The 27,088-nt window shown below is 36.3% G+C and overlaps 1 protein-coding gene across 4 annotated transcripts in view; it reads left to right on the plus strand.

Moving 5' to 3' along the window:
* Positions 1 to 27,088, plus strand: part of LOC131069481 (ultraviolet-B receptor UVR8) — a 143,891-nt gene that overhangs the window by 95,786 nt on the left and 21,017 nt on the right. Inside the window, exons 7-13 of one of the 4 annotated variants that reach the window (XM_058004920.2) lie at positions 1 to 43; positions 145 to 190; positions 401 to 447; positions 559 to 661; positions 17,069 to 17,123; positions 17,286 to 17,323; positions 17,394 to 17,499. In XM_058004920.2, the coding sequence (XP_057860903.1) occupies positions 1 to 43; positions 145 to 190; positions 401 to 447; positions 559 to 661; positions 17,069 to 17,123; positions 17,286 to 17,323; positions 17,394 to 17,499 (438 nt within the window). Of the gene's footprint in view, positions 75 to 144; positions 191 to 400; positions 448 to 558; positions 662 to 17,068; positions 17,124 to 17,285; positions 17,353 to 17,393; positions 17,500 to 27,088 lie in introns of all 4 variants that reach the window. The other 3 variants (XM_058004922.2, XM_058004919.2, XM_058004921.2) reach the window with 3 other exon arrangements.

Below are 27,088 nucleotides of genomic sequence, written 5' to 3' on the forward strand. Positions count from 1 at the left end.
CGAGTACACTCCAAAGCTGATTAAATCTCTGGAGATGTTTAAGGTGGTGATCAAAATATTCTCTGTATACCGAAGTATGTGAAATGGGTCTTGGACAAAGAGCATTAAATATCAATTAGCTTTTTTGTATGTTTATTTATGCAGATTTGCAGGATTGCTGCTGGATTTACACATTCTGCATGTATTGATGGTAAATAACCTAATTAGCTCTCTTGTTATTAATTTCTTTGCTTGGGTTATATGATCTTGTACTGAAGTTACAAAAAGTAGCCTCATTCATTTAATTGTAGTTGCTGTTTATTAGAAAACGGTCATAACTATTTCATTGCTTATAATACATTATGGAGTTTTACTATCTTGTATCTCCACAATTTCCTAATGTTTACATCCTAACTTGCAGTAAATGGCAGTGTTTTTGCATTTGGTCAAGGAAGAATGTACCAACTGGTCTGTATAGAGATGCATTTGTTAGTGTAATTATTTCAGCTGCAGTGTAAATATTGGTAAATGTCATTTTGTCTCAAAATTTACTCTTGTTTTATATTATCCTTATTTCAGGGTTTGGGGCATACAAAGGATTCCTCTGTACCATCTCATGTAAAAGACCTGCCATTTGCACATAAAGTTGCATGCGGAGGCTATCATACATGTGTTGTAACAAGTATTTCTTTTCTTTTTCTCTTTGTATGCAATCCATATACATGTGGTTCTAAAGAGAGAATTTCTTCCTGTATCTATATTTATATAGTGAGAATCTGTAGACTCTATAGAGTATCCTGAATAACACACTTGAGTAACCATTTTTCTGAAACCACTGAATGGATATAATTTTGTGTTTGTCATGCTCTACCCAGCTAAGAGCTTGATAGAATTTGGGTTGAGCCCTACCCTTGCCTCTAGCTGATAGAGGTTAGATTTATTGGGGTGCCAGGGGATACATCAAGGAATTGTTGTAGCCGTGGCAGAAGATATATTTGAGGAGCAGGATCTAGATCTGACCTTTGCTCTAAAGGGTCCATTTAGATAGTAAGCGGTGGGACATTGTTCCTATGGCAAATTATCAGAAGGAAACACAAGATAGTGATAGTATATGTCTATATATCCAAATCTTGATTTATTTACCTTCATTCATATTTTCTTGTTTTATTTGTGTTCCATTCTTGAAAAACCTATGCTGCATTTCCCATGTTGGTCTTTGTTTTTCACCTCTAGGCTCTAGGCTTAATTATAATATTTGGTTGCAGTTCTTTGTGGCTCTATTGTAGCCTAGAGATCTTGTTTGTTTCTTATTTGTTTCAACTTTGTTGTGTTTCCTTGGGCATTATATTGTTTTCAAATAAAAGTTGAGAGAACTTGTTAATCCAGGCTCCTTTTATACTTTACTTTGCATGTAGCTGTTGAAAGCTTGAATATTGGGCACATTGGAATATTGGGAGAGTGGTATTCCTTAGTCATTTTGAGGCTTTTCCCACTCTTATTTGGATGCAAAAGGGACTTAAATCCATTTTTTTTTGGAGTTCTTGCATTTGGTTTTCACAGGCAAATTTTGGAAGCTCTATGGGTTGCATACTTGAAATCTTGTTATGATCGTGCTAATATTTCCATTAGATTTATATGGTCTTGCACTATGTTATATCTTCTTGCAATGTTTGTGGAGTGAGTGGGTGGTAGACTCAAAATATCTTTGGTAACTATTTTGTGAAAGAGCTACATATGGTTTGTCCACATCCTCACTAGCTCTTGCAAGTTTTTCCTTCCTGGTGGTTATTGTTTAGTCTTTATTTCCCCATAAATTTGAAATGTTGTGTTTAATCTTTGGTTGAGATTATAATGACAGATTAGAGGTTGTATTTTGCTACTATTCCATTGTTAAATCGGTCATTATATCATAAGAAACCCATTTTGTAAGTCTGGGATGTTTTTCATGAAATTTTGTGAGCTTGCAGTACATTTCAGACTTAATATTTGTTCACTGTTTTCAGCTAGTTTGTACCAGAGTTTCTTGCTGTTTATATCAGATTATGACAGCAAATATGATATATTCTATGTCACAAATCAGTAATATTTCATGAAATAACAGTTTTATGAATTTTGATGCAAATTTGTGGTGTTATAGTGTTCATCATTTGAAGCTGTTTGCTAAATTCTATTGATTTGCAAAGTTCAAATTGAAGAGCTTAAAAGAATTTCAAATTTGATTAAATATTTGAAAAGGGACATTACAACTTCAACCATGTCAGCTAGCGGTCGGATCATCTCTCCCTTTTTGTCTTTGTTGGAACTCTTTTGTTTTCTTGTCATTTCCCTTAAAGGTAGTGATAGAAGAAAGGATTTGCAACCAGCTTTATGTCTTTTTTCTTAGCTATGTCTAGCTAAGAGAATCAGCCAATTGATAATGTTAAATGTATTATAATATTTAATTGCCATTTTTAGCTTTATTAATGGTCATTTAGTTGGTTGTTATATTTCTAGAGACTTTGTGATAGAACTAGGAGTAACTGGGAGCTTCTATTTTTAGAATTTTTTTTAGAGTCAGTTTGACTTTTGTGAATGGTTAGTCCTAATTTGGACAAGTGCCTTGTAATTGCCTATAAAAGGCTTGTCATTCTTTCAATAAAGTACGCTGTTTTTTATTTCAAAAATTGTTGATTGCAGATCCGAAGGATTTTGAAAGGTTCCACGCATCTGTTTTTCTGAAGCCATCTGAGGGCTTCTACCACGTGACTTTGATTTCCACTTTTTCGCGAAGATTTTTTGGCGCTATTCTTCCTGCATGACTTAGTATTTTTGGAGCCGCGTCTATATTGCATCGTGTTTTGGTGCCATGTTTGGGCTACTCGTGGTGGTTTTTTTGGTGCGATTCTGAGCTCAGCAAAGGGTTTTTTTGATTTTTTAATCCTCCTGTCGCACTGCCTTGTGGTGTCCTCTTTGTGTGGGATTTCGGTTTTTGAGTGTCTATGCCTTTCTTCTATGCGCAAAGTGTGGTATTCGTAGGTTCTTCTTGTGTTTTCTTTCACATTTTTTTACCATTTCTTTTGTGTGACGATGGCATTTTTGGGATTTTTTTTTGAACCTGCAATGACAACTGGTATTTCGTGACGGGAAGGTTTTTTGCAAACTGCGCAAAAGACATTTTTGGAGGTCCACTTTTTTTTTTTTTTTTGTAGATTTGTGACCCATGCCAAAGAAGTTTTTTTGGAAGGTAGTCAATGCTTTAATAGTAAGAACTACAATACTCGAAACTAGTGGATGCTTTCTATTTTTGAGTACCGATGCCTTGACCAGATTGTATAGGGTAAAGAAACTCATCCTACAATGGCTGGCGATGACTAGACCAAGTTTGATGAGTGTAACTGAGAAGTGGTTATGTTGCTAAGTTATCAGTCACCAATGAGATGCTTCTAGAAGTGCCATTAGGCAAGAAAGCTAATGATTTTTGGGATCACTTGAAGGATCTTCATGAGACATCCGACAAGAGTTGAGCATTCTTTCTGAAGAACATGTTGTTCTCAGTTATGATGGATGAGAAGATGTCACTACAGGAACATCTTACAAAGATCGAGGATATTCGTGACTAGTTGGAGGCTATTGGTCACAAGATGGAGAAAGAGGATATGGTCGTGATCACATTGAAGAGCCTGCCTAGATCCTACAAACACTTTATTGAGATGCTCAACATTACCTCCACTAATGTTGACTTGAAGTTTGATGAGTTGTGCGATAAACTATTGTAACAAGCCAGGTGGAGACGATAGTTTGGTAGCAACATTGACATGGCTACTGTGGAACAGGCATTTACTGCCAATGACAAAGGGAAAGGCGAGTCCACACAACAGAAAGGCCAACACAAACTTGAGGAGGGGTTCAAGAAGAAAATCACATGTCACTATTGTGGTGGACAGGCAATGTAAGATGGTAGAAAAGATCCTCTCCACCCTCTGCGGGCAATGTAAGGTGGATCCATTCTTTGCTTGTGTGCAAGATGGAGATTATGTTTATTCCATTCTTTGCTTGTGTGCAAGATGGAGTATTATGTTTATTAGATTCCATTCTATGCTTGTGTGCAAGATGGAGGACTATGTTTTCATTCTATGCTTGTGTGCAAGATGGAGGACAATGGTTATGTAACTCCACTCTATGCTTGGGTGCAAGATGGAAGATTATGATATTATGATGTTACATTCTTCTTTGGGAGAAGATTGAAGTAAAGGCAATGAATGGTGGATATGCGTGATGGATAGCATGGAAAGACTCCATGATGTGCATGAATACTTGTGTATGTATTCATGACTTGCAAGTGTGCACGTTAAAGTTTTGGATTCACCCTCCACAGGCAGTACAAGATGGATACTATGGGCTATTATTTGTGGCTACTTGTTGCGATCCTCTCTAAGGTGTATTTGAAGTTGACAGCTAAGTTCAGATTACAATTTAAATATTGTATGTATTACTTAGGGCTGGGCCCTAATCTTGTAACCTGGTTGTAAGATTATTTTTCTCCCTAGTTAAGAGGGAGTGTTGTTTATTTTAACTTTGGTACAAATAATAAGTTAATCGGATTCCAATTGCCCTAAAGGCAACATTGGAATCCGATAACAAGGATGGGCCCTTCTCTCCCCTTACACGCCAAGCACAAAAGAAACGTATGCTTCCATTATAGGGCCGACCCTATATTGTAATGTGTGAAGTTAAGCCTAAGTGGGCGGCATTGTACACTCCAAACGTGTGGACCTATCCACAACATTGTAATATGCAAAAATCAATATGCAGCGTGCAAAATGGTTTTGGCGCCCAAGGTTAAATGGGCCGACTTAGAGATAAGTCCAAAAGATGAACCCCATATATATACAAGCCACTTGCAAGGCTTAAACATACAATTACATCATGCGAATTAGTCTGATTTGAGAAGTGCGAAATATGTCTGCTCCTTATAGTGCGAATTCTTCCTCCAAAGGTCAGCAAGGTCTCCTTCATATCAGCGAAGACAAATAATGATGATCAGCGAATATCTCTGGTCTACAAAGTGCAATTCTGATTGTTGAATTGCAAGGAAGGTGTGCGAATTCATTCTAAAGTGTTCAAGTTCTCATTGATGTGTGAAATCACTGTTGTGGACAGCGAACATCCATTGTTGGGTCAGTGAATCATATTGATTGTACTGTGAATCCATTGAGGTCCTCTTGCTCACAAAGTTCTGAGATAAGTATGACATTCACTATGATGATTTCTGCCCTAGTTGGCTAACTTTGTAACTGTAAAACTGCCCTAATATAATCAGAACTTTTGTTCCTTTGTTGCTGGGTTTTTCCTCCAAGAGGGAGGTTTTCCCAGGGTAAATAGTGTTGCGTGCTTCTTCATTTTGTGCATTTAATTTCCTTCTATTGTGCCTGCTAATTTTGTTCAATTATATCAAATCTGACCACTGAACTAAGTCAACATAATTTTGTTAAGCATTCAATTTATGTTTTCTGTCCTATACTGCTAATCTGAGCACTAAAATCAACAATATTAAATATGCTGCTATTCACCTTGATGGTATTGCTCATGAATGGTGGCATCATGGGATGATCACTATGGAAATCATAAATATTACCCTCCTGGATCAATGTAGAAGTAGGAATTCACTTCAACACCTTGAGGCGAGGAGTAGTCTTTTCTTGGACCAGTTGGAAATCTTTCCAAACTCTCTCCAAGTATTGCATTTTGAATATGAGCATCGTTGTCTTATCATATGCTTGGGCAAATTAAGCTAGGAAATTGTCCACTTGCCTTGAACCATCCATGCATTTATCGACCTCTTGATATGTATTCGTTATTGCCTCATGATTAAAGGGGGATCCATGAGCAATAGCAATGGGTGAGACAAAGGTAGGATTGTCATGCCTTAGGGAATTCATCCCTTCAATATATTACTTGAGTTTCTTGTTCTCACTCTCAAGCATCTCCTTTTCTAGAGCCTTGTCTAATTGTGCCTCAATTGCCTTGACATCATCATCTAACTCCTAAACTCTTGTTTCTTTTTAGTAGGTCCTGTAGACACATAAAGTTTGCCATCCTAATTCCGGGTGAATCCACCTCATTTTTCATGCATTATTCCATCTATTGTCATTTATCCATTATTAGTATTATCATTAATTATTATTATTATTATTTATCATTTACTATCATCAATAATATCCATATTATCATTAATATTATAATTCCATATATCAAATATTAATATTATAATTATATCACCTATTTATCATCTATCACCTATATATTTTATAATAATATCATTTGTCTATTTTCACAAATACATGCATTTGCATTATTCATTTATAGTTTCTCCTCTACCCACTTACATTCACCTCGCACATGTGGGATTAAAACTTTCAAGCCTTATTATTTATCCCACATTCATCCCATAACTTGGATTCACCTGGAGAATGCCTATAAAAGCCAAGCCCCTCTCCCATTTTGGGATCCACGACTTTGCATTTAAAATCTATTGTCTTGGCATTTTGAGCATCCATTAGTTGTTTATGCATTCTTGAGCACTGTTAGCATCCATTTAGCTAGTTTTCATCTTGATTATCTTGATCTTGTTATCTTTATTTTGTTTATCTCTCATCTTGAATCTCTAAAAATCATAGCTTCTTGTGTGTGCTTCTGAGAGCAATATTATATATAAGATCTTGGTTTAAGGAGTGCAATGGAGTAGATTGTGTAACATGCATGTGTGTTTAGTTTAGATTTCGATTTGCATGTGTGTTCTTGACAGGAAAACTTCATTGTTGGATGTTGGAAACAAGTTTGAATCTTTGATTCAGACACCCCATTTCCTCCATCTACAGGTCCAAGTTCAATTATGGTAACTTGATAATCCATAGGAGTGATCACATCTCGAGTCTTATCACCTGTCGGGACGACCACTTGTGCAATGCATGCTCCTGTATCATCCCTAGTAATTCTAGAGAACATCTTCGCTTTCTTCTTCTATTCTTCCTTGCCAACCCTGGCTAAAAACTCATCAATATATTATGTGGGTTTTGCCTCTATCACTTTCTTCTTCTCCATGTTGCTCAACAACCAGTTGGGAATTGTAGAGAACTCCATCCCATCTTCAAGGTGTTGATTTTCATTAAGTCCTATCAAGGCTGAGATAACCTCATCATCATCTTTATCCTTAGTCAAATCCACCATATCATTGCCCAAACGTACCTTAAGCTGAATCGTGGGAGATCTTGGCTGCTCTTCATCATCTTCATGTAGTGCCGGTTATCCTGATGCATGTACATCCTGATCATTCTCCCATAGGATTTCTGTGTTGGAACCCTGTTCGGACTCATTGTCCTTCTCTGTCATATCATTCTCCTTCACGGATGAACAACTCATGGTAGATTAAGGAGTGTTAGACTTGTGTTTCTTATGCCTTGACTCCTGGCTAACAATCTCCTTGCCTTTTGTTTGTGATCCTCCAGGCATACCTTTCCTCCTTTTAGGAACCTGAGTCTCCTCATCATTGTGCGTTCTAACATTGCTTATTGTCCGTTCATCATCATTGACAAAGGATTCCTCATTTCTCATCTTCTCATAGGTGAGGGTGACCTTTTGTTTTCTCAACACATTAATTTGCTTGTCCACCCATTCTCTGGAGCAGTCACTCACATCTCTCATCGAAATACTCAAATCAACCAACTCAGGTTGCGACCAACTAGGCAATGTGATAGGCTTGTCTTTCTCCTTTGCATACTGCAGATGGATGTGATCCCCATCATCTTGCACCTGATTTGGAATGGAGAAGAAGTTGCACTTCCTCATGAAGTCTACTGACATCCGAGACCACATCTTCCTTCTAATGGCGAGCTCATCCATGAGATTAGCCCAATAATTCTGGATGCCAATTTTGTGTGTAAACTTTCCTCCCTTAGTCATTACAATTCTCTGAAATGGATCAAATTGATCCCTACCTTTATAGATTCCAAGATGAAAGAACTCCAATTCTTCATTAATTGTCTTTGCTACTATTGCGGTGGGGCATACCTCCATCATCTTTCCAAGCGTGATAGGAAAAGTGATCCCTTGCCCGTGCTTCACCTTTTGGATGAAATCAATCTCTAAGAGCTGCCTCACTACCTCAAGTAACACCATTTTATCTGTCGGATTCTTAGGAAGCTTGTATGGTACTGAAGTGAATCCTTGAATCCTTAGGTATGTGAAGGTAGAAAACTGAATATACCATCATCCGTACTTCTTAATGAGTGACATTGCCTCCTTGGATAATAATTTATGTATTCTGCCTTGCAGCAACCTTGTGATGTACATGGTGAAAGCATCGTTCACCCTTCTATAGTGATCAATCTCATTTAAGTGGAATTGTGGATAGCACTCATACACCCTCTACTGTCTAGGCCTGTTCCCAACTTTGCCCTTGCATATCAATGCTTTGTGAACTATTTGTCTTTCTAGCATGTAGACTAGGTAGGAAGTCATGTAGAACTTCCTAGTCCTTTCTAAACTCCTCAATTGGATATCTAAGCTTTCACTTATAATCTTCGCCCAGTTGATCGTCATTGTTCCTTTCGCTATCTCTTCAATAAAGTAATACATCTATGTCTCAAATAGTGCCCCTTGAGGTGCTCCCATGACTCGGTTGAGTAGAAATATCAAATCACTGTACTCCTCCTTGCAGTCTGAACATAGGAGTCTCTTGGATAAATTAGAGTGGTGACGCCTTGTGTCAAGGACCCACTTGTTATTGATAACTGACAAACATGACTCCGATCTTCTTTCAAATTTAGCTTGAGCCTCTTCCTTGGTTCTCTCATGCATGTCTGTATATCTAGGGATTCCAAATGCCTCCCCAATTGACTCTTCAACTAACTATTTAAGCACCAACCCCTTAGGAGATTTGATTGTCCGGGTTTGTGGATCGTAATTTTTTGCACACTCAACCATGAGCTCATTACACTGAATAGATGGTGGAAAACCAGCTGCATGGTAAATTCAACTCTTCCAATGTTGACCGCCAAAGGAGATGGTAGATGATGCTTCATTCCAAACATTCTCTGCCTCATCATCTTCATATCCAGGTATTCTATGTCGGTATCTCCAATTTTATTCCATCAGGATGTTATCTGCAACTCTGGGTAGTAACCTTCTTGTACAATCTTCAATTGAGTCTTCCTCGCAGCTGTCCCCGCTTTAGACATAGCACCTGTATGATGTTGGAAGTCAATAACATGATAAAATAACTATTAATTCATTCTCAGAATTGCCCTAAATTCTGATTTGGAAATTTTTCAGATTTATGTGCTCATTAAAATCAGAAATTAAACAATGTATAATATGAATTCTGAAAATGTGTGAATCTTGATAAAAATTAAGGCATTTCATCCTCTAAAAACCTGAATTTCAGACTTGAAACAAGTCTGATTGCAATGTATAAGTCTGAAGACACTCTTGCAAACTCAGAAAATGAAGTGTCTTGATGTCAAAATATTATCTCAGGTCTGATTTTCTGAGTTTGAAGGTCTGAAAACACATCTGCAACTGAACCTTCAATGGCTGGGAACATGCTCAATCATGGCGCAACACCAATACATAATGTGATTTGCCTCAATCAGCTGAATATCAACACGTTTTGGGCATATACATTGGCTGGAAACAATATCTGGGTCAGCGAATGAGAGTTCGAAATAATATCATGCAAGTTAATGGTGGCTGGAAATGTCACAGCTGGCAAAAATTCCCTTAACCAGCAATGGTGCCCTCTAGAAATGCTCAAAATGTCTCCAAAAAATGGCGACACATGGGTCTTGAACCAAATCGTGCCCTCCTCCAGCTATAGCGAACCTCTATTTGTCTTCTTCTAGCTCTCCAACTATCAAATCAGTCACAAAATAATAAAATATAAGGTGCTGGACTATGTCTTTTATTCATGTTGTTACCTTGAAAAGTCACCACATAGCCAATTTGGGATAAAAAATTTGCTAAGTTAATGGTGGCTGGAAATGTCACAGCTGGCTAAAATTCCCTTACCCAGCAATGGTGCCCTCTAGAAATGCTCAAAATGTCTCCAAAAAATGGCGACACATGGGTCTTGAACCAAATCGTGCCCTCCTCCAGCTATAGCGAACCTCTATTTGTCTTCTTCTAGCTCTCCAACTATCAAATCAGTCGCAAAATAATAAAATATAAGGTGCTGGACTATGTCTTTTATTCATGTTCTTACCTTGAAAAGTCACCACATAGCCAATGTGGGATAAAAAATTTGCTCTTACTGGCACATAGGAAAACGATATGCATTGGGATGTGAACACTTAGCTTTGATTTTACCTTGTATATCCACCAAATGCCAATGGTGGAAATTCGATTTCCATTGGGACACTTTTGTCCTAAAGAAATTCACTTAAATTTACTTTCCAGCCAATTGGGGAAAATTGTGGTCATTGGGACACATTATTTTCATTTAAATTCATCCTACTTTGATAATTATGCCTTGAGGGACACTCATCTGGATACTAAAATTTGATCACTTAACTCATTTATCCTCTCCAGGGGAAAATCGACTTCCATCTGGACATGTAAATTTGATCAATTCCATATAAAATACCACCAAGTGGAAATTTGCCCTTCATCGGGACTCAACTTCCCATTAAAATCTCATCAAATTCAATCATAATGCTCTCCATGGGAAAATGGAACCCCATCAAGAGACATAAACTTAGTCATTTCTTCACTTTTTGTCCCTAGTGGAGAATCGACTTCCATCGGGACACACAAATTCATCTTCATTTCAATCATTTTCCCTTTGGTGGAAAATTGAACATCATCAAGACACTCAAATTGCACTTAAACTTGCTCATTTACCCTTGAGTGGAAAAACATGGGTCATAGGGACACACACTCTTCATGCATTTTGCTCTTGTAGGCCTGGTGGAAAAACGACCTCCATTGGGACAACTCATTTGCCTTGAGTGGAAATTCCTCATTCATTGGGACTTTCCCTAAAATCACTTGCAAATTTAGTCCGTGAGGGGGAAAACGCACCTCATCGGGACTAAGACCATTTTCATCATTAAAACAACTCTTTTTGCCCAAAATGGAGTGGAAAATCATGCTCCATCAGGACAAAGTCCATTGTCGCTTCTAAAACTGAGTGGAGAAACACCTCCCATCGGGACTTTTCACTTTTAGCCTTAATTTCAACGGGGAAAAATGTTTTCCATCGGGACTGTGATGATTTTCACACTTTAAAAGCCTAGACTTACTAGATTTTATTGTTTAGCACAGTGGAAATTCTATTTCCATGGGACTTTTAACATTTTAGCAAGATTTGAGGGGTGGAAAATAGGAGTCCATCAGGACTTTGTGCATTTTTGACTTATTCTACCTCCTAGGAGTGGAAGAATGACTCCTCAATTCTCACCAATTTGCAACATTTTAAACGCATTTCGCTTGCATTTTAAAGGCTAGTTGCAACCTCAACACTTAGAAAAATTTAGGATCACTTTGACATTTCAATATTTTTAAACATTTTGATCCTATCGACTTCAAAACTAAAAAATTTAACATTGCTAGCACACTAAAGACCTTTGGAGATGATTACATCAAAAGTGAGACTCGAGCATGGAAAGCTCAAAATTGCCTTCTAACTGCCCAAAACCCTAAACTAACAAAAGTAGTGTTGTGACCTTTTTCACACATCACCCCATTGCAAATGGGGACCCTCCCTTTTTCCTGTTTTTTAGGGTTTTTGTTAGAGCCTTGTGACCTCTCACCTCAATTTTGTCAGTTTTGAGTGGCCCGAGTTTTGAAAGTCACGAGTCAGGATGTGCAAGCCATGGTTAGAACAGAGTCTAGACGTCGTCAATGTGTGTAGGAAGCCCAAAGGATGAAGATCGCAATTGATTTGAGCTAAAGTTTTGCTTTTTGCTTTTTCCTATTTTTTAGGAAGTTTCGTTTTTGGCATTTTAAGAACGATCCCCGAAATGGCTATTTTTAGAAAGTTTTTCCTATGGTTTAGGATCCCTACTTTTTCTATTTTTAGAAAGTGGATCTAGGGTTTGCACTATTCACACTGAGATGCATTGAAAACAATTGTCAAATTCCTCCAAAATTCAAGTTTTGATAAAAAAAGCCAATTTCCTAGATTTTAGGGATCTTGAGGAATTCAATGGATGAAAGATGTATGAATTTCAAATTTCAAGCAAATTTGAGAAAAATTGCACAAGTTATGAAGATTTTGAGTTTTGATCCCATGGTGCACGAGTCAAACAAAGTCCGCCTTGGAGATGGTGTGAACAAGTAAAATGAGGTGCACAAAATCAACCAAGTCCGCCCTGGGGAAGTGATTACAAGGTACATGAAACAAGTAAAGTCCGCCTTGGAGGTGTTGAGAAAAGAATCAAGTGAAGTTTACCTTGAGGATGAAGAAATATGGCTAAGTCAAGGGGCATGAACTTAGCAAAGTCCGCCCAAAGACATGAAATTTGGTGCCTAAGTCTCTCTAAGTCCGCCCAATCTGCAAGGTGATGGTGTATGGACTAAGCAAAATCCGCCCTAGAAGACATCACATCATGAAGGTGATGGGTCATGACTTGAGCAAAGTCCACCCAAGAGAAGAGTAATGATGCAGCACATCATCAAAGTCCGCCCTACCTTGCAACTTGAAGTTACTAAGTGCTACCAAGTCCATCCTACTGCAGATGAAAGGTTCTCAAAGATGACAAACTCCACCCTTAAGCAATGAGCCATAAAGATGAAGTCTGCCCTTGACTAATGTGAAAGGTGCACAATTTTGATAAAGTCCGCCCAAGAATGTAAGAAGTAACTTGTGAATGGTGCAAGGAAATGATGAAATCTGCCTAAGATATGAGCGTGAACTTCACCAAGTCTGCCCTCCTTGGTGCCTAAGATGGATGAAGTCCGCCCTTGGCTGAATGTAAGGTGCATGAGGTTAATGAACTCCACCCTCACCTTGGTTCTTGACTATCACAAAGTCCGCCTTGGGGTGTGAAGCAATAACAAGAATGGTGCACAAGTCTCCTCAACCCCACCCAAAGAGAAGGGTCATGAATGTGGCAAAGTCCGTCCAACCTGCAAGTCTATGGTTCCTGACTTCAATAAAGTCCGCCTTGGAGCTGTTAGGAAAGGTTTTTTTAGTACACAATGCAAGTGAAGTCCACCCTACCTCAAGTGCAAATAGAAACAAACTTCACAAAGTCCGCCCATCTATCAAGTATTTAAGTTCGAACAAAGAATTCAAGAAAGAAAGTTTCAAAATCTGCTAAAGGAAAGAAGAAAATTTTTAGAAAGTTTCAAATTTGGAAGGAGAAGTAAGGATAGAATTCGATTCATGAACTCAATCTCAAAATAGAAACTTTCTTATTGAACTGAACTCAGACTTGATTCGAAATCAGAACTTTCCCAAGTGACTAAACTCAACTGAAATAAAAAATAGAAACTTTCTCAATGAACTAAAATTGACAAAGAAATAAGATCACGAGAATAGAAACAAGATAAGTTCGATTTGGGAAGGATGATTTGTGTTTCTAAATGCAGAAATTGAACTCTTTGGAATTTATACTTACAGCAAATCATTCATTCATTGTGAAAGTTCGAACTTGAGGAGAATTTTAAGAGTTTTTCCTTGGCAGGTTTCAAGAGTTCTCAACAAGTTTTGAGAGTTTTGTACAGATTTCAGGAGGATTTCAAAGGTCTTCAAGAATAATTCGAAAATTATCAAGAGCCAAGGCAGATTTATTGAGTTTTCAATCTGGTTTTCAGATTTTGGAGGAGATTTCAGGGACTTAGTCTGATTTTCACATATTTTCTAGAATTTGAATTTGATTTCAACATTTATTTCACAAATTTTGGGACTAAGCTATTCATTTTTAGAGACAAATTTCACTCCCAAACCTCCAAATCAGATTAGGTTTCTCAAATTTTTTCATATATCTCAAATTTCTAAGTGTAAGCAGCTTGTTGAAAGCTAAAAGTTCTGAGGAATTGGAGAATCAGAGCACACTCTGCCATCAAAACTTCAAAGTTTGCACTCAAAGTAAGAATCCTAACTTAATTTTCTTTTGGTTTTTGCAGATCATAAATGGTAGTTGAAGGCAAAATCATCACAGAAAACACAAATGGAGTTTTAAGCCAAATTCAGAATTGAAGACAAGTCCACAAGCAAGGTTTGTCCGAGCATAAAGATGGCCAAAATTTGGCCAAGTATGGAAAAAAACTATTTCATAGAAAAAAATTCCAAATTCCTCCATTATGGTGAAGGCATAGAGGAATTCTTCTCCAAATTCAGGGCACTTGAAAGAAATTCAAGATATCAAGAAAGAAGGGTCCTCAGACTTGGTGAAGATGTTAAAAAATTAAATAAATTTCCAACTTCTTGAAGGATTTCATCTCTTGAAGAATTAAAGACAACTCTCAATCAGAATCAGATGGTGACAAGAAGAAACAAATTTCCATACTTAGACAATTTCTTCACACAAATTGGAGAATTCAGGGAAGACATCCAACACGCTGAGGTGGCACCTCGTCATCTTCCAACCAATCAGATTGTTCCAAGTTGACATGTCCAAGTTCAATGAACCTGACTTATCCACATAAGCTTCTAGAGGGCACACTTCACAGTGCAACAATCTTCTATTTTTATTGCTGGTTCATATTTAGCAAGAAGGACAAGTGTCCCCAAATGTAATTTTCTCATTGGTCGAGGGGTAGTTAGTTGTAACAAACCCTAATTAGGGTTTTGAACTTTTAATCTGAGCCCTTGATCATTGTTCGATCTCGGCCGTTCATAGTTTCTGGACTACTATATAAGGTCGCCTCCTCTCATTTGGAGAGTGTGAGGTTTTTTTGAAATGTTGTTGCAAGAGGGTCATTTTTGGATGATACATTACTTGTGTGCTTTCTCTTAAGGCCTTGTAATCTCTTTTATCTGAATGATTAGCAAGGTTTTCAATTTCCTCAACACAATAGTTTAGATTTTATTTCCTGTATGTTAGATGAATGAAAGATTTGATAAGTATTGATTTATGGTGTATCTTCGCTCATACTTTTGGTGAATGGATGATTTTCATTCACTATGCAAAGTTAGTTTGAGCTTTCCTTTGTGTATGCTTAACTTCTAATCATTAGCACATCCCTTGAAGATTGCATCCACTTTGTGTAGTTGTCTTAAGTGTGGTTTATAGTTCAGCAAATCAATACCATCTCTTGAATTCCTAGGAATAGATTAGAATTTCTAAACCCTTGTCTCCTTTTCAGTTTTTCCATGATCCAAGTCCCAAATGATAGAGCTTCATTGTGAGTTGAACAATCCAAGCGTAAGTCCCTTTGTGCATTACCAGCAAATCACAACGCCCATTGAGCTTATCCACACGTCAAGACCTGACAAAAGAAACCTTGGAATCACCATATGATCTTCTAGCAATCTTAGCATAAGCGATGATTTTTCAAGAGAGAGTAAATTATCTTAGGGTAAATTATCTTTGGGTACTTTATTCCAATGTTTGGTAGATGATAAAATAGACGCCAACAAGTAGGAAAGCAGGAAAGAGGGGTCCCCCGTTTGCAATGGGGCAATGTGTGAAAAGGTCACAACAGAGAGGAGACTTGTTTTAGTGATAGATGTTTTATCAGACCTTTTGAGGGGATGGTATATAGGAGGCCATTAAGGAGTCTAAGGACATGGATGGATAGAACAATTTGATAAACAAGGTAATAGATAGAAAGAGATGTACAAAGAGTCAGATAGACAAGATGACAGAGTTGTATAGATAGATAGTAGATTAGTACATTTATAAACAGAGAACCATACACACAAATTTATAATTTAAAATAAATCATCATAATTTTCCTTGCAAAACAATGCTGAGGAAACTTAGTCCTTTTAGTATGATAATTTAGATCACAAATTACAATAAATGTGGGTCTAGATATGCAAATGGGCTATGTCATAGAGTTCATCGAATTTTTGGCTTTAGGTTCGAAATTCGTCAAACTTATTAAAACCATCTAAAATCTGTCAAAATTTGTCTCAAATTTGAATGGTCACTGCAGAGAAAAATATATGGCTTAGAAAAAAATTCAGTGATGTCTGGGCTGTGGGCCAGCAGGGTTCTGTGGGCAGTTGCAGCGACAAAGGTAGGGTTTATGGGCGACACAACACGATACAATGCGGTGATCTTTTATTTTGCTTTTCAAAAATCCTACAATGTATATAGTATGAAATTAATATTTAATACAATATAATTTTTCTTTCTTGTTTTACTTTGCACGATATTTAATATAATATAATTTTATAATACACGTTTTATTATTAATGGTTCAATAATTGAATATATTGCATTATTCTTTTATTATATATGTTGTCTTATTTGCACGATATTTAATACAATATCATTTTATTTAATTGTTACTTTTATTTTTTAATATTAACTTTTAATAAATTAAAATGTTAATTTTAGAATATTTAACTTAAATTTTTAATTATTAATATATTAAATTTAATGAATTTAAATATTCAAAATAAAATTTTAATTATTAATTTATAAAATTTATGAATTTAAATTTAAAACATTACAATTAAATTAAACAAATTTAATATTATTTATTTTAATAGTATTGTAGATATATTATTTATATTTAAAAAAAAATCAAATTTATATAAAGCGAATTTAATAATGATTTTTTTTCTGAATTTTTCCCTATCGAATTTCATCTGAATTTTATTGTTGTTGAATTCTATCTCGAACTCGAACCTTGTGACTTAGGAAATGGGTATACGATTTTTGAAGCCAAGGCTAGGCGGTTAACAAGGTATTATGACTTGAGATACTATTTTGATATTCTATTGTAGTTGTCCATTTTTCTCTACAATTAGGATTGAGAGGCGTTAGGCACTCATTTGAGATTCTAAACATGATGGATTCAAGAGTTGTGACAGAATTTTGTTTGTTATGAATAATAATATAATTTCTCATTTGAAGGATTATATTTCATTTTGTTGTATAGGCTCTTATTAGTATCAAAGAAAGTCAATTAGTAACACTGTATTTGTATGCAGCCAATGGAGATGTGTACACGTGGGGTTCAAATGAAAATGGTTGCCTTGGTCTTGGGTATGTACCATTGCCTGTTAATTTGTGGATGATGAAACGCATGATCAACGCTTTAGCAATTACTTTAAAATGTATTTTTATCTTAGATCATACATTAAAGGGTTTTCTGGTTGGAATTTGCAAAAGAGAAGCAAAACAAAAATATTTACATGCTTCTTGCAGGTCTCATAACTTAGCTCCTTCACCAGAGAGAGTCCAAGGTAGCTTGTTACCTTTACATGTTTCAGAGGTATGATATAAGATAAATGCTATTGAGAGATGGTATTGCAGGGGTGGATATTTCCTTTCCTAGATTTACCTTGCAAAGGAATTTCCACAAACTGTGGTGTTTGTATACAGATTTCATGTGGCTGGAAGCATACAGCAGTTATATCAGGCAAGGTTTTCTTCTTCTTTATGAGTTTTTGTACTGCCTCATTATTTCATCTAAAAAAGTCAATAGTAGGTACTCTCATTCATTTTACTCTTATTTGTTTATGCTCATTCAGCAGTGGTGCTTTGATGATTCAGGATTTTTTTCCATTTTTCCTCTTTTAGAATATCAAAATTGAGGAGGGTTGCATTTCTATCTAGTACTGCTTATATAGACTTTTGTACTGTATTTAGAAGGTTGATAAGTTTCTTTTCAACTATTCTGAATGTTAGCTAGGCTGATAGGTTTCTTGTTAGGTTTTTCTTTTATTGTTGTTTCTGTTCATTTTTACTAATCTTGGTTGTGGAGGGTAGATATTGGAAACTCTTCGTAAAGTGAAGGATCTTTATCTGGAGTGGAGGTTTTTGGGCTAAGGTATGCAAAGTTAAGGGACATTAGATGCAAAGGTTGGAAAGATGACAACATCTAGGTGGCATCTATTCAGCATGACTAGGAAGAGAAAAGATCCAAAAGTAATGAGTGGATAACACATGAACCAGGGAAACCGGTTTGAATTAAACAGCAAAGTGTGGATCAACAGTTCAGAATTATAAATAAACTCTTAGCTACAATTCTTTGGCTTCATCTGAAGACTGCTTAACTCACAAATTGTTCTCACCAAAAGATGGCCAGAGTATGAGAGTGCATTGAACATGCATGGTGTCCCAGAGCACCATTCAAGGCACGCAACTACCAAAATTATAATATATACTGTTTTTCATAGTGTTCTATTTGGTGTGTCATTTAATGTCAGACAACGATGCCAGGTTTGCGGGCAATTTTTTGAGCACACGTCATTGGAAAAATTGGACAGTAGGTTGAAGGCATCAATTTCTTTTCATCCACAAATAGATTGTTGAATCAAAGTGATAACTAGAACAATGGTGCAGCTCTTGAGGAGGTATAACAAGAAGCATTCTAAGACTTGGGATTAAAATTTGGCATAGCTTTAACCTTCTTACACTTGCAAAACATTACAATATTATGCTATGTCATATATTTAGCCTATAAGACATACAATGATAGAAGACCAACACAAGATATCTACCCTTAATTTGTAACCTAAGTTGCCACTGAGCTCTGTTATCTTGTTCGTAGATTGGAGATATATTTTCTAACACAAAGTGATTTGTTCCCAAAACAAGTTCTCTTAAAGACGTCGCTCCCTTTCATAAAGCAAGCATAAAATCTGTTGACTCAAAGTCATGTGATTCTCACAAGTCTCAATTTCCAAGATTACCATCACATCAAGTCATTATTGGGAACATAATTATTTCTCTTAGGAAATATTCATCCAGTAAAAATGAATTTTTTAATTCTCATATGAAAACTTTCCTTTACATAATTTCATCAAAGGTTTCAAAATTATCATGTCTAAATCCCATTTATAACTAACAACCATACACCACCAAAAAATAAAAACACCCACAAATCAAGATTATTCCTGAAATCAATCCTTGTATTTCATTTGCCATCAACTTAGGAAAATCCTTGTCAAAGAAAATCAACTTGTTCAGTTCTCTTTCAATTTAATTTTCACAACACCAAATATAACCAATTCTCAAGAATAATCCATAATCTAACCAATTTTGAAAGAAGTGATTGATATCTTCCATGACCCTCATAAGGTAACTATGAGACAACAAATTTGAGAACCATTGCCGTCTTGTGCTACACACTCATTTGGAATTTATTCTACTTGTGTAGAGCAATATTTGTAATCTATGATGCCATAACGCAGGTTTGTTTTAGAGTTATAACTAGTGTCCAGAAAATTCTCCCTAGAAGGCTCTTCCAAATTCTAAATCATTATCATCCTTTAGAATCTCCACTTTTGTTGAATACATTATTGTGATGTTCAGTCATGTTGCCTTAAAGAGGCCATAATAACCACATTGCCAGAAAAGAAATTTCATTAGTAGCTTGTGAATAAACAAAGTACACCCAACATAAAGGTCTTGCAAACCACCAATATAATGCAAGAATTATCCACTCCTAGCATATTTTAGGCTAAATTCTAATAAACACACTTATTGAACGATGTGGCATCACATGAACATTCACAAGCCCCTAAGACTTAATCCAGCCTAAACATGAAAAAGTATCAATTTGAATTATTTCCTTCTATACAACTCAAAATTCTTCCAAGGACAAGTATTAAAGACATTTTTTCATACAACACTTTGTAACAAAGCAAATCCAACAAGTCTCACAACTTGTGGAGGACATTTCTTTAGTCTTGTAAACATATGTCCTTTAGGCCAAGACTCCAAGCTTTTTAGTGACTCTTTTATTCATTCGTAAACTCTAATGCACTCCGTTGACATGGAAAGAGTTGTTTTAAATTCCAAAATATTTTGTTCCTTCCTTTTCCTAAGGGTAAACAACTTCCTTCCAAGAGCATGAGTTCTCCAAGTTTTCCATCATAGCAAATCAACAAAGTTAGCTTGCTGTGACCATTTTTTTATTATTACCTCTTACGCTTCACCCAAGATAATATATGTGTATGTGTTTCTATATAGATGCATGTATCCATATATATACATGCATATGTATGTATACATATTTATATATATTATATGTATATATATACATACACATACACACGCACACACATATACATATGTATATACCCTATCTCTTCTCATAAAAGTATGGTTACTAAAACCATCGACCTGTTGTGACCTTTTTCACACATCGTCCCATTGCAAATGGGGACCCCCTGTTTTTGCTTTTTAGGGTTTTGTTTTGGCATCACGACTGCTAATCACCAATCTTTTTACAATGAGTTCGAGTTTTTGAGAAATCATCCTGAGCCAAATGGAGAATTCATGGTCAGATAAGTGTTTGAACGTTGTCAAAATGCTTAGAAGGTCTGAAGGACGAGGATCGCAATTGCTTTGAGTCATTTCTGCCAACTTTCTATTTTTAGGAATTTTTGCTTTTTTTGCTTTTTCCTAAAAATAGAAAGTTTGATTTTTGGCACTTTGGGCACATTTCGGGAAGCATCTTTTTTGGCTTGCTTTTTGCTTTTTTTTTTGCTTTTTTTGAAAGTAGAACTTGGGTATTGTTCTTCATGGCATTTACAAAAAGCAGGGCTATCTTTTTTTCGCTTCTTTCTAAGATTAGGGTTTTGATCCTCAAGCCATATCATTACTACCCATGTCTTCAGAATTGAAAAATTTGGTCTCTAAGGGTATAAAGCAAGATGGAAACCCTAATTAGGGTTTTGTTCCAGAAGATCAGCCATATGATCAGCGTCCATGTCCTCAGATTTGAAAAATTATGTCTTTAACTGCAAAAAGCAAGGTAGAAACCTAATTAGGGTTTTTGTTCTAGATGATCGAGAATGGACATGGCAGGTTATAACAACAGCATGGAAGATCAAGATAGATGGTAATCAAGTTATGGTTGGAAGATGGCTGGCCTACTTCAAAGTTCGCCCAAGCATGGAGATGGCACATAGTTGTCCAAGTTAAAATTCGCTCATGATAAGGGAAGAAGGTTTGATTAGGTTAAGCACATTCAAGAATGGCACATAGACTTCCAATTCCGCCAAGGTCAAGAAGGATGGCAAAGGCAGCATGAAGTAGAAGCATGTCCAAGACACATCAAGGTCTGCCTTTTCTAAGATGGCTAAGACTATTCAAAGTTCGCCTTGGCATGGAGTCTTCCAAGTTGGCATGGCAAAGGGAAGATGAATTCCTTCCAAGCATACATGTCCAAGCATCTTCAAAGTCCGCCTCATGCACAAGTGAAATTGTCCGACACATGCTAAACTCCCACCTTTAGTCAACTAACTCATGGCAATGGTAAATCAAACTCCTACTTGAGGTTAAGGCAAAGTTGAAGAGAGGAAATAAAACTAAGGCATGGAAAGTAAAGAAGGAGCAAAGCCAAATTTCAAAATTGGCAAGTCAACTTCTAAATTTGCCTAGCATATGTCAAGGTTGGCAAAGCCTTTGCCAAGTCCGCCTAGGGTGGATGATAAAAAGTATGTGCCAAGAAGTATCAAAGTCCGACATGAAAAGATGTCTAAAGCATGATACAAGATGATCCAAAGTTCGCCAAGACAAGGAGAAGGATAAAAGCAAATAAAGCATGCACTCCAAGCTTCAAGTCCGCCTTGGCAAGGAGGCCTCCAAGTCCACCTTCTCAACATTGCCCATCATGATGCAAAGTCTGACTTAGGCAAGAGAGGAATGGCAAAAGGTTGGCAAAGTCCACCATGTTAAGGTAAGTTCAAGTCTGCCCTTGGTCTAGCACTCTCCAACACAAGAGAAAGTCCGCTTTGGAAGGATGAAGATCAAGGCAAAGTCTAACTCTAAACACTTACCAAGTCTGCCTTGGCCAATGAAGAGCAAGGTTCGCCTAGCAGCTCAAAGATGAACTTGTCCAAACACTTGTCAAATCCGCCTTCTTGTGAAGACTTCCAAACTCAGCCTTGTCATAAGATGGGCAAATTCCGCCTAAGAACATTGAAGATGGCAGATAAAGCATGAAGTTCACCTTGTCCAACAAGACATAAAGTCCGCCATATGGAAAAGCAAGGAAAGGTTATAATGTATAAAAGCATGAAAAAGATATGTCTTAGAAGACTCCAAGTTCGCCACAAGGAGAGGGAGAAAAGAAAAACAAAGAAAGATTGTCCAAATTTCTTCCAAGTCTGCCATAAGGAAGTGCGTCCAAGAGAGATCAAAGCCCGCCTAGCCGTGGCATGGCAAAGACCAAGGAAACTATCAAAGTTTATTGTTCAGACAACTTGGACGACATAGCAAGAAGCAAGATATTGGCTAAGCACACTTCAAAGAGGAAATTAAAATGTGCCAAGATAAACACACAAGTTGGCAAGACTTAGACATTCCAAGTTTGCCTAGGCATAAATGGAATATGTGAAGATGCCTGCACCAGATGGAAATTCACCTATGGCTCAAGGATAAGACATGAAGACAATCAACTTGCCATGCCGAAGAGAGAGAATGGCTAAAGGGAAAAACAAATTTGACAAAGTAGCACATGAAATCAAGGGTCAAACAAACGAACGGGTTGGAAAATAAAAGTTTGACACATGAAAAATGGTTGTGTGGAATTTTCCAAAAGAATCAAATTTTGACTGTGTTGGAGAGGAAACAGGGAGAAAGAAGAAGAACAAAGAGGAAAATAAAGAGGAAATGAATAAAATCCTTGTCCAAGGGCGGAGTATGTTCTACTCAGCACAAGATAGATCCGGAATTGAAGGCAAATCCACAGGCAAATTGTGTCTGAGCATAGAAATGGTCAAAATCTTGGCTAGATGTTGAAGGATCCGCATGAAGGTGTCACAAAATAAAATTGACTAGCCAAAATTTGGCTATGGGAAATACTTCACAGAAAAAGTTCCAACTTCCTCCATTGTGACGAAGGCACAGGGGAATTCTCCTCCAAATTCAAGGCACATGAAAGAATTTAAAGGCATCAAGAAAGAAAAGTCTTCAGACTTGGCAAAAATATGAAAAGAAATTCCGGATTTCTTGAAGGATTCCATCTCCTGAAGACAAGCTCCCAATCAAGATCAGATGGCGGCAAGAAGAGTATTCCAAACAAATTTCCATACTTAGGCAATTTTTCGGCACAAATTGAAGAATTCAAGGAGGACGTTCAACAATCAGATGGTTCCAAGTCAACATGTCCAGGTTTAATGAACCTGACTTACCTAGAAGCTTCTAGAAGGCACACATCACAATGTAACAACCTTCTCTTTTATTATTGGTTTATATTTAGCAAGAAGGACAAGTGTCCTCAAATGTAATTTTCTCACTGGTGGAAGGGTAGTTAGTTGTAACAAACCCTAATTAGGGTTTTATTTTGTAATCTCAACCATTGATTGAAAACTAATCCTAGCCATTGAATTGTAATTGGGGAGCCTATAAATGGAGCTCACCCCTCATTCGTAAATCATGGGAACATGTTGCAAAACAAGTTGAGATAAGCAATTGTTGCTTAGGATTGCCAAAATAATAAGTAATACATTGTTCGAATTGATGGTGATTATTTCCCTTATTTTGGAGTTTGCATGGTCCTTATCCCTCATCATAGTTTAGATTTTATTTCATGTACGTTAGATGAATGAAGGATTTGATAGTTTAGATTGGTGAAACTTTTGCTCATACTTTTGTTGAATGGATGATTTTCATTCAATGTGTAAAGTTAGTCTGAGCTTTGATGTGGATGCCTAACTTCTACTTTGAGTAATATTGTTCAATTATTGGTATTATTCATAAGTGTGAAAATCTTAAGCACAACCTTAGAGGATTGCACATGCTTTGCGTAGTTGTCCTAAGTGTGTCGAAACAAAGTGTTGTTATTAGTTTCACCCAATCTTTATCATCTCTTGAATTCTTAGGAATAGATTATAATTTCTAAACCCTTATCTCCTTTTCAATTTTCTTAAAATCCAAGATCCAAAACTCAAATGATAAATCTCCATTGTGAATTGAATGAGCCAAGCGTAAGTCCCCCTTGTATTTCAGCATACATAACCAAGGTAGCTATCCAACATAAAGTTGCCCGTTCACATATATAGACCTTGGAGTCGCCTTGTGGTCTCGCTTGCAATCTTGGCACAAGTAGTGATTTTGTTCAGGAGGGGATAGAGTATCCTTGGATATTTTATTCTAATGTTCGGTATATGATAAAACGTATACCAACACGACCCAGATTAAAATCATGGTTTGATGACCTTTTTATGTGTATACATATTTATATATATGTGTATGCATATATATACATATATGTATATATGTGTACACACACACACACACACACACATATATATATCCCATTTCTTCTCATAAAAGTATGGTTACTAAAACCATCGACTCAGATTAAAATCATGGTTAGGTGCCCTTTTTTTGACTACTCGCAAAGAATAATTGTCGTTTTCTTTTCATGAACCTTATATATATACATACATATACCCTATATCTTCTCATAAAAGTATGGTAACTAAAACCATCGACTCAGATTAAAATTATGGTTAGGTGCCCTTTTTTTGACCACTTGCAAAGAATAATTGTCGTTTTCTTTTCATGAACCTTATCCGTAAAATGGTTTTCCCAAAATAATTACATTCTCAAAATCATACAAATCCCCTTTCTACATAAGTCATTCTCGAGTTCACAAAATTCTGTAAGATAGCATCCCAAATCTTTTGCCCAACTTTCTCCTCTTTCCCAGCCTAGTGTATGAGGATTCAATCAAATAGCTTGTAGGAATTCTTTGGAGATAATTCCGTTTTTGCAAAGCTTGTGAATTGTTTGCATACAGCAATTTTATATCATTTTAACAAATAAATGCTAAGCTGATAATGGAACTCTGCTAAACAGTGAATGTTAAGACTGCTCTGTAGGCCTCAGAGTTTTCAGGTTTAAATGAAGCACAAGTTTAGGACTTAAATGCACTTTCTCTTACACGTAAATTGTTTACTTACAGCCCCAACAGCAGATAAAGTTTGAATTGAGAATAGCAAGTATTTCATTGTTGAAATGTTCAGAAATAATTACATTATTACAGAAATTGCAGGGTAATAAAATTTATTAATTCGGACCTTCAAACATTGCAACCTTTGAAAGATTATGTTCAGAAACTTTCAACATCCCAAGTGATTTGGTTCATCTAGTGCTTTCAGACCAGGGATACCTCACCTCACACGCCCAGCAGTAGATCAACAGCAATAAACTTCATGCCTTGCGAAAAGGTGGAATTGTAATCTATGAAACTCCCACATGCTAGGAAAGAGTGGCAAATTCAGTTTCTACTAGATGTATCTATCGACGTTTCTTATTTCAAACTAACACCACTTCAAATATGTCCAAATTTCTAAAGGCATCGAATTAGTATATGTGCTCCAACATGGACACCTTCAGTCATAACTAAATCCAGTCAGCTTGTTTTGTCTTCTTATGCCCTTGTCTTATCTGATATGATTCCAATACTTTCAAATCTATGTGAGAGTTCAAGCAAAATGATGCCCAACTAAAGAAATCTTTCGCTGGACTGGTTGATTTGTCTTACTTAAACATCACCCACAAAAGACAAATGTGATGCGCTGGCTTCAAGGACAAACTTTAATACCAATATCGACTCCTATTTTGTCACAATTCTAACCTGACTTCCTCCTTGGACTTTTAAGATGATTTTGGATATATGTGGGTAGGTAGGAATATAGATGCGCCATGGGCACCAGATTTGATTAGTATAGCAGTGCAGAGCTCAGACTCAGGTAACAAGATAGATAGGCAACCTGACACTGAAGCTGTAAATGTTACCTTTTTTTATAGCAATACAAAGGGTACTGCCCCATAGCAGCTATTAATTTACCAAAAAAACAAACTAATTCAAGTCATTTTGGTGGAACCAGGAATTTTCAACATATTCATGGTAGTTAATGTATAAGAGGATTTGTCAGACTTTCGAGCAAAAAACTACATCAGAATCAGAGCGGATATTCATATGCTAGATTTCTATTTTTGGCAATGGCAGGTTCTGGTAGTTGTTATTATTGGTGTTATTTTTTCACGTGGTGGATGAGGACCTATTTTTATGCCTCTAATTGGTTTTTGTTTTTATTAATTGTTTAGAATAGATTTGCTTTAAAGTCTATTTATTTCCAGGTTTTAGCAGCCTTTAAGCATTATGCTTTAAAGCATGCTATTTAGGATAAAATAATGTTTATTTTAAAATTCTAAAGATTGGGCATTTATAACCTATAAATAATTGCTTTGACTCTTTGAGCACATCAAATCTAGAATAATGATGGATACTGTTCTTATGCTTCAGAAACTATTATTAAAGCCAGTTCACCTATGTTTGTAATTCCATTTATATAACTGAAACTGAGTAACTTTGTCAAGTTTTGTATTGATGTCCTTCATTCATTAAATAGTAGTTTTGTTTGTGACTTAGCAATTTATTTCTTGGAATCATGTGTCATTTATGTCATTACTCCAAATTTATTTGCACTAAGTAGTTTAGCCATCTTGAAGGTGTTGTCTGTTTGTTTAGATTAGTAGTTTCTTGCTTTTGATATCCAAAACGTTTCATTTGCAAGGTACTATTGCTAATTGTTTGGCACATGTATTCCAAGGCAAAAAACATATGCATGTAATCATTTTTATTTGTGCAAAATTCCCTAAGTGAATCTGGTATAGTGCACATATTTGTATATTTTGTCTATCGTTTGTGTCTAGGGTCAGTTTAGCTCAGGCTTATGTTAGTTTAGATCTAAAGAAGCTTCCCCTGCTAGTTTTTAAGAGAGGTTTTACCTCACACTCAGTTCCACTTTGTGTTGTTTTGCAGCAGACAAATTAAAACAGTAACATATTGTTTACATTATGCCACGAGAAATTTTTTAATAGTTTGTATGTATATTTAAATACTGTATTTTATGTTAATTATCAATATTAATACTTGTTTTAAAGGGTAATTACACTTTTGTATATTTATTCTTATAACAGTTAGTGAGATTTGTGGGCACCCACTGTATATTTCAATTTTTGATATGTTGGTAGCAAAG

This window comes from Cryptomeria japonica, chromosome 11 (assembly GCF_030272615.1).
Source record: "Cryptomeria japonica chromosome 11, Sugi_1.0, whole genome shotgun sequence".
In the NCBI taxonomy this organism is placed as follows: domain Eukaryota; kingdom Viridiplantae; phylum Streptophyta; class Pinopsida; order Cupressales; family Cupressaceae; genus Cryptomeria; species Cryptomeria japonica.